The sequence below is a fragment of the Polyodon spathula genome, chromosome 19, assembly GCF_017654505.1.
Source record: "Polyodon spathula isolate WHYD16114869_AA chromosome 19, ASM1765450v1, whole genome shotgun sequence".
In the NCBI taxonomy this organism is placed as follows: Eukaryota; Metazoa; Chordata; class Actinopteri; order Acipenseriformes; family Polyodontidae; genus Polyodon; species Polyodon spathula.
Window position 1 is genome coordinate 5,677,023 of NC_054552.1, and position 8,705 is coordinate 5,685,727.

At 36.7% G+C, this 8,705-nt stretch overlaps 1 protein-coding gene across 18 annotated transcripts in view; it reads left to right on the forward strand.

Moving 5' to 3' along the window:
* LOC121294400 (F-actin-monooxygenase MICAL2-like) overlaps nucleotides 1-7,628 on the forward strand; it is a 48,929-nt gene extending 41,301 nt beyond the window's left edge. For 11 of the 18 annotated variants that reach the window (XM_041218046.1, XM_041218053.1, XM_041218056.1 and 8 more), the window contains 4 exons: nucleotides 227-271; nucleotides 2,476-2,662; nucleotides 2,967-3,046; nucleotides 5,070-7,628. In XM_041218046.1, the coding sequence (XP_041073980.1) occupies nucleotides 227-271; nucleotides 2,476-2,662; nucleotides 2,967-3,046; nucleotides 5,070-5,465 (708 nt within the window). In that variant the 3' untranslated portion in view covers nucleotides 5,466-7,628. Of the gene's footprint in view, nucleotides 1-117; nucleotides 145-226; nucleotides 272-2,475; nucleotides 2,663-2,966; nucleotides 3,047-5,069 lie in introns of all 18 variants that reach the window. The other 7 variants (XM_041218052.1, XM_041218063.1, XM_041218064.1 and 4 more) reach the window with 5 other exon arrangements.
* Nucleotides 7,629-8,705: the final 1,077 nt, after the last annotated feature.

An 8,705-nucleotide genomic window follows, 5' to 3' on the forward strand; every position in this document is an offset into this window, starting at 1 on the left:
CAAATTGAGCATGACATTCTGTCAATGCACACTCTCATTTTGATTTAGTAGACAATAATACGTTAAATAGAAAACAAGCCTGGTTTTAAAATCTTATTCTGTTTGTCTTTATTAAAGGGGGAATTCAGTTTTTTGGTTCTGAAGGTAAAAGTTCTGTAGCCAGACTGCAGCAGTCTGTTCCCATCTAGAGTAATACACTGTGTATGGTGTTTGTTACCTTTCACAGACCAACACTTCCGGGCAAGGGGGCAGAGACCGGAAACCTGGCTTGGTAACAACACTGTCCTTAGTTAAGACCAAAGGGTCATATTAAAAGCCAGCTTATGAGCTAAAATCCTGTGCATGGCCATTGCCTGTCAAATGCATTTACTGGGCTTTAATAATCTGCACATAATTCAGTAGGACAATATGACAGTAGAACTTTCCTATAGTACAATTGACTTCCTTTAGCTTTTTAAGTAATCACATGCCCTAAATGGTTCAGACAGTGTTGCCAGTGTATTACTGCTGAACGCTGCACTAGCCTGCCGGTCAAGCTTCATCTGCTCCTCCTGCTGCTTCTGAACCTGCCCTCTCTGCAAGTCCCTTTCCTGCTGAATGTGCTGCTTCCCTTTCCTGTTCCTCTCCATCTTGTAGCAGAAAGGTAACCGAGACAAGCGCAAATGGAAAAATACTAGCAGATATTTTATCTTGTAGACCGCATGGCTCACCCCTCCCTTTGCAGCTTCAGGGAAAATCGCTTATATCAAACTTCTAGTACAATAGAACTCTAAAGATATGAACACATCAGGTATCGAGGGTGTTCCTAAATCTGAAATGTCTAGAACTCCGAAGCTTGTATTATTATTTTTAACCTGGTTTTATATGTGTATGTATTGTATTAATAAAAGGTCTACACTTTAACATGACGAGTAAAAATAAGACACCATCAAGTAATGTAGGAGAGCTCTGTATAACTGTTAAGCATTGGCTCTTCAGGTCTTTTACAGTCACCAGGTGCCTTGTTTCTGGTTGACTGTTCAGTTTGAAAGTGTAGTGTTGAAACTTTGAGGTACTACAGTTATATTGTATTGTACAATAATGATCTAGTACACACAAATGATGTACTGTAGTGTACATTAAACTTCTCTACTAATCCAAGGATATTAGTTTCACATAAGTTGCTTCTCGATTGCAAATCACTTCAGTTTAAAGGTTTTGCATTGTAAAAACATATTTTCATATACCATTCTGTCTTACTGAAATAAGCCACAATCAATGCCTGTTCAGTATTATACAGTAATTTGGCCTGCAGAGGTAATAATAGTGCTTTCCTATCCCATTAGCTACTCTCCTTCCTGAAATGTATGCTGTTGAAGTCAAAGGGCTGACTGAATGAAAAGGCTGCAAGTCGCTTGTGGTGGTGGGCTGTGCTTTCGAAAATTAAGCTCCATGTGCATGCCCAGGGTTTTTTTAATTATTTTTTTTTTAAATTTCAAGGGCTGTGCTGAAATGCAGTTGTACTGTATGTTTAACTTTAATCCATAAACCACATTTACAAAATGTAACATTCAGGTTAAAAAACAAAAACAAAACATGAACTGTTTCGACAATGAGGGGTAGATTCAGTTAAAGCATACAGCACTGCATTGTGGCCTGTGCTATTTCCCTGCTCTAAGTGGGTATTCAATCAAACTTCAAGACAAAGTATTTCAATATTTATATACGGTGCCTCTAAAATGTTTGATTACATTTTCCTACAGGACAGGGAAATAAAACAGGTATTGAATTGGCATGTTGATTGAATTGGCCCACTCCCACCATAAGTAACTGAACAGATAGATAACCCAATGTAACGGGCTAACAGGGTACCCCCCTGCCCCTGTGCATACTTTATGTTTTGTCTTCTTTTGTATTTTTAATATTTTTATTTAAAGGTACTGTCTTTTGTTTGAGCATTGTTTTGTTGTTAAAAAATGTTTTTTTACAGCATGGATGGGGTTAAAATTCCCCATCTATGCTAAACTTGTGTAGAATGTGACCGTCTCCAGATTGATTACTTTATTGCTAATCTGGAGACAGTCACATGTATTCAGCTTTTATTAGGTAAATCCCTTGTTTAGAAAGATACAGGGTATTAATGCTTGTGACAGAGTAGCTGTCTGCCGTGTGGGTGCATGCAGGTGACAGGTAGGAGAGCGAGATGGAGGTTAATACACCCCGCAGGCGAACAGGATTTATTTACATATCAAGTCAACACACTGAACAGCTCACGTGACGCTTCCAGCAATGGTAGTGCTCTGGGAGAACATACAACAAGCATACGAAAATTTTGGTAGGATCTACAATCTCTGAACTAATCTGTGTTCAGTAATAAACTAATGTTGCTGAAGAGATTGATCATGGCAGATAAACGGTTTGTGTGGATATGTGACGGGCAGATATGCCACGGACTATTGTGTAATTATTCATTGTATTATTCATTGATCTTCCCAGGGCTCTCTGCGTAAAGAGTTCCCCCAGACACTGGGTGGCAGTGACAGCTGTCACTTCTGTACGAAGCGTGTGTATGTGATGGAGCGGCTGAGCGTGGAAGGCAGGTTCTTCCACAGGGAGTGCTTCAGGTGTGACTCCTGCAACACCATCCTGCGCATGGGCATCTACGCCTTTGACACAGAGGAAGGTAATATGGGACAGCAAAAGGTTTTCAGTACTTTAAATAAACTGTCTCAGAATGAAATCCATTTGTGTTAGGCACTGTCAACACTCAATTATTGGCAAAAGCGTTTTCTTTAGTTTTTTTTTTCTTTCTGTACTAACATGTTTTTGTAATTATTTCTCCCTGTTTGGGTTGCTTTATTTTGTTGACTATGTTATGAAGGTATGCTGCTGATCATCCTTTAAATGGCTTATCATCTTAAAGAGTGTACACTGTTTTGCATCATGCTATGATAATGTAACACTTCTCATTTTTTGTGTTTTACCAGGTAAATTTTACTGCAAGTCACATTTTGCTCAACGCAAAACCAACAACAAGCACAGGAAGTGGAGAACTGAGTTACAAAAGGTAATAAAGAATCTATAAAACATTTGAAAACATAATTTGGTTGCTCAAAACACTAAAAGTTAAGGGGGATTGCCCCATATGTATCATGACACTTTTGGTTGGTTAAAGTCGTGGTAGCACCACTAAAATGCGCTCTGCTGTGGCAAAATGCTCCGCCGCTCATTAGCCATGCATTTTAAGGCGTGTCAAGCCTTAATTATATGCATGGGCAAATTGTAGGTGGGACTTATTTGGAAATTAAGTCTGTGATATTAAAATGAGATTTATGAAGTGGCAGAACAGCAGTGCAGGCGCTAAAAGGGTCCACAAACAAGACCGATTTCAAATAGGTCTTATTTGGGCGTAAAGAAAAATTCAGAAAGCAGCTGATAGGAAAGAGCGTTATGGCAGCAGTCATAGGGCCCGGATAAAAAAAGAATTTCACGGAATGTCACGAAACCGACATTTTATGTATATATATAAAAAAAAACACACCCATTTTCTTTTCACATTATATTCTACTGATGTAAGCTGCCTAAAATGTGTCATCATTGATGGCTAATCAAGAGCATCACCCAAAAACCAAGGATGAAACATTTTAACATTTCGCCTAGCTACTGAGTTTAAAAATGTACATTGTAACTCGATTAGCTATTGAACAATATTTAAAAATGTAACAAACCTCTGCTGGAAACAAGACGTTTAAAATGGTCTGAGTAGGCCGCAAAAAAAAAAGTAGCAAGCAGACAAAAGATTTTTTTAAAAACAACCTTGAATGACAAATTCAGCAACATTTTCGAGTTTTGTAAACCTTTAAAATGTATGATGACACACAGTGAAAATGACTGTGTAATTTATAGCCTATTTTGCTGCCTCTAATCCCAAAATATTACACACAGGAGAAACGTTAACTGCAAACCTGAAATGACAAACCTGAAGCTTTTGTGTTTTTCTTTATACACGCTGTACATTAGTAGTATGTAGAAATGTCATTGTGCAGTATGAGGAATTCACCAGTCATGAAGTTGGTATTTGTTTGACCCCATTGCCATAGTAACCAAATGCATGGCATTGAGCCGGACCGTGTACAGCTACTGTAGCGCTGCTTGTACTTGATAAAAGTATGAAATCAACAGGGGAGGTGACGAGTACAGTGATGTATAATACTGTAAGGAAAATAAAGTGCAGATTTTTCATGGTAGGCAGTCAAATACACAATTTCCATGAAACTGAACAACCCAGGAACAGAGGGAGAGTACTGAGAAGGGGGGAGAGTATTTAGGGTCTGCATTACCCTTTTTGATCTCCCTGAGGCTGAAATTATAGCTTGATACCGGCTATTTCATTAGGTACAATTGTTTGTTTTGGTCATATAATAAATTGGTTCATTGGATCCTCTTCATTATGTATATTTGGTCTTATCCATCCTATAATAATAATATAATATAAAGCCAAGACACAGGTCATTGCCTCTCCAAATGATATACCTGTTGTTCAATTGAGGAGCTTAGTCTGTCAGTCTGTGCTGCCGTAGCCCATTTTTAGGGTTTCAGAACACCGGTGCAGCTGAATTTTCTCATTTAAATGTGGCAGCCTACGGCGTGCCTCATTCATTTTGGGCCTGTTAATACATTCGGGGTGGGGTCAAATTTGTGCCGCGGCAGAGCACTAGTTTTCACTAGATCAATTTAGCGCTGCATCGGTCGATCTTGATACATGTTCCCCTAAGTGTTTAATTATAGTAGCCAATAGTATGTTAGGCAATATGCATTATATGTAAATAATATGCATTATATGTAAATATATTATATCCAATGTGATTGCAATGAGTTACTGGTAAAGAAAATACTTTACATCAACAGCTTAGTTTTCAGAGTCTGTTTTAAGGTTACACGCACAGTACTTGTATGTTGGTTTACTAACGATGTTTCTTTGCTAAGAGGCTAAAAGGCCACAACCTATTAGATTGTCATTTCAATGTTATCAGATATTGACTTCAGACTGCTCAGTGTTATCAGAGATTGACTGCAGACTGTATTTTTAGGAGGACACAGGGCTGTCAAAGCAGGAGGAGGGTTGGTCTTCGCCAGACTCAACAAATGCCTACTCTGCTGCCAGCACCTTGGAGGACAGCCCCCCAGGTACCATGGCTTCCTTCCTTAGGAGAACCATAAGCTGGCCGATGCGTGTAACGCGGGATCTATTTGATATCCCCAGGCGCCTGTCTTGCTGGATGCATGGTGTGGTGCGCGCCACCGGCCTTCATTTAAGGGACAATGCTGATGACTATGCCTATTTGTATGAGCTCTTGAGTCTCGGTGTGCCATTGCTGTGCATGCTTCAAGAGGTCCTTGTGCAAATGTACCAAGAAGCAGCTCCCCCGACACTTGAATACATGCTTGAATGGGTGGAGAACTACTTGGGAGTAAAACTTATTTGAAGATCTATTTCAGATGTGCTCTTCCGGGCTCCAGATGTGTGTTTCAGTTTAGCGGTTACCGAATGGGAAAGTATGTACTTAGCTAAGACAAAAAAAGATTGCCTGATCTACTTTTTTCAAGCTTTACACAGGTTACTGCTTGGTGTTAATATCTCATTAATACTGTGCCAGTAAGTAGGGTAGACATACTGAAAGCACTTTAACCTGGGCTGTAGAAGAGTCGAAGGTTGATTCATATGAATAGTGATCTGATTTTCTGTGAGAGGGTTTACTGAAATGTGCAGAACCTGTTACTATACGTGTAGCAGCTATGCATTTGCAAAGTGCAATGGAATTGCCAAAAACTGTTTTTACAAGCCATTTTACAAGTATTGTTTGGAACTTTTTAAGAAAGAAGTTTACATTTTTATACCGGTCATTTTGGTGCCAAGAAATATGAAACTAAATTTAAGTCACAGTTGGCTGAAACTTATGTTTTGTATGAATGTGTTTTTTTTTTTTAACTGTATGCACTGCGCTTTGCTTTTGAACATATGCATTTGAATTTATTAAATGTATTTTATTTACTATTGTAACAATTCACAGTCGACAAGTTTACACATTTTACTATTAAAACTCTAACCTTTGTCAACACCAGCTTCTATTTAAAAAGCATCTTCAGATTCAGTGTGCAACCACGTCACTGGGAGACACACGATACTTGAGCTGTATGCCATGCATAAAATTGTGTGTTTATGGGTATGAAATAATGCTAAACATAAATCCATGCCATCCATTTCCATTGCAATTTTACTTAGATCAACCCCCCTATGCTTATTAAATACTAACCAAAAGAAATCAGGGCTTAATACACAATATAATTTCATTATCCTATATAAAATGAAATACTGTAATATACATGCAATATAAAGTAGCAACAATAAATATATTAAGTTGGTGTTGCCAAAAGTTTATGCTTTCGATCTAAACCAGAATTTGTACACTGGAAGTTATTACATTTGAATACATGCATTCTTTTTGAGATAGATGTTAAGTTCAGGGATCATGTACTATGTCCTATGACACTTTTACCAGTTCAGTTTTACAAAATCTGTAGATGTTTGATACCTACAGTACAGTCGATGCTATGAGGAGATAATTGAGGTTTACAGCATCATCTGAACTTCTGGTAGAAAACTGTGCTCCAACAATGAACCATTCTCATTGAACAACCAAAACATTGTTCACAAAGCACAGAAACTAAAATAACAATTATTATCAAACAAGTAGCATACAAGCTTGCTTGAGTTCAAATGAGAAGGTTCATTATTTGTTCTATTCTAAAACTTATAAGTTGGTCTGTTTCTTTCTTGTTTCTTTGCTTTAACAAAACTATTTTTTTCTTATTTTCTTTCCCCAACCTCTCTGTCTTCCTTCAATTTGCTTGTAGTCCATTTGAACTTTCCAGTGATGCATCCAGTTGTAGGCTGAAGCATTACAGCTGGAAGGTGAATAGCCTGCATTGTGTTTCGTGGCTTGTTATAACACATTAACCTTGTTGAAAATAAACTGCATGGGTCTTGCATATTGAAGCATGTCACCATTGTTGGCAGAAATCATTCTAACCCATCAATGACTGTAAGAGAGCTTAAATCAAGCAGTTGTTTCTTATCCCTTAAACTTTAATATTCCAATCACTAACTTGTTATTATTGACACACAATTTATATATATATATATATATATATATATATATATATATATATATATATATATATATATATATATATATATATATATATATATGGGCTTAAAAAACATAAAACCTGCACGTTTTATTTAGGCTGTGCTTGCAAATGTGTGCCTCGTTTATTTAATTAGTCAGCTCTTTCTCTCTCTATATACCCTATATATAGTCTTATTTTATCTTGTGTTGCAGCACCCGCTTACCTTTCAGAAAGCCAACCAAGAAATTTGTCTTGTTCTTTCTAGTATTTGGGTTGTTGTTATTCATTCAGATGGTCTTCATTTTGCAAATTAAAGGAGGATTTTGTAAATTAAAATGTGTATCTATAAAATCACCTGCAGCCCTGTATTTTGCACAGTGAAAACAAGTTTAGCTTTATTTATAATATTTAACGCTGTAAGAAAAATAAATAAATGGATTGAATGCTTTATACACTTACTTGTTTCCTCTGTTTTTTTTACTGCCCTTGTTTTTTCATCGTTAGTAAACAGCAACACGTGCAGTATTATATCTTATTACTAAGAAGTTTAAACTGCAATGCCTAGAAATATAAAAATTCATACAGTAAGCTTGTTAGTGGAAGTTCTATTATTGTTAAAAGGGTTAACAGATAAGAGATGTTCGGTTCCTAATATATTTTATTACTTGCTGTAGTTGGAGGTTTTTAATGGCTCTGTTTTAGCTGAAACTAAACACAGGGTATTCAAATTTGTCTCCAGAGAATGTTCCTTGTTGCATAAAATACCTGTAGCTGATATTTTCATCCTTGATTTGCAACCTTCTGTGAAATGTAAAAAATATTTTACAACTGCCTAGGATACTAACATGTATAGACTGATGATTACTACAGCTGGAAACACCTCTGCTGCCCATAAACAAATCCTTTTAAAATAACTCGGGGGGAGGGGGTGATAAATAGTTATGTATTAAACAGTTACTGTAACGTTTATTAAACACAAAATATATTGTTAAAAAAAAAAATTAAATAAAGATTATAGTTGTACACTTGGTAATAGTAACATGAAAAGTACAGATTGTACCTGCCAAAAGCTTAAAAGACATGTGTTGATAGCGTGTGTTTAAATAAAGTGATTTATTGTGTTGTGTTACCATGTTCGTGGGTGTCGTCATTCTTTTAATGCAATCCTCACATACATCTTGTGTTGTAATGTTATTGTTAACTCAGATTCCAAAAAAAAAAAAAATCCATCTCTGCACAATTTCTCTTAATTAAAGCAACCGTGTCATTGACTGCTTTTCATCCAAACCTGTCTTAGCCTTCAATGACATTATAATGGTGTTGATATTTAGGCTGATTGTAACCCTCATCTATGTTTCAGATAGGAGACAAACAGGAAGAATATGCATTAGGAACATGCATCTGGATTCAGATTACTTGAAACTTAATCAAGACAAATGTATTGCAAGAAGAACATTTAAACTGAATTATTCAGAATAAATATGAACCGGATTAGAGACAGCTGTAATTCTTAGACGCAAGATCGAGTTGCCAAG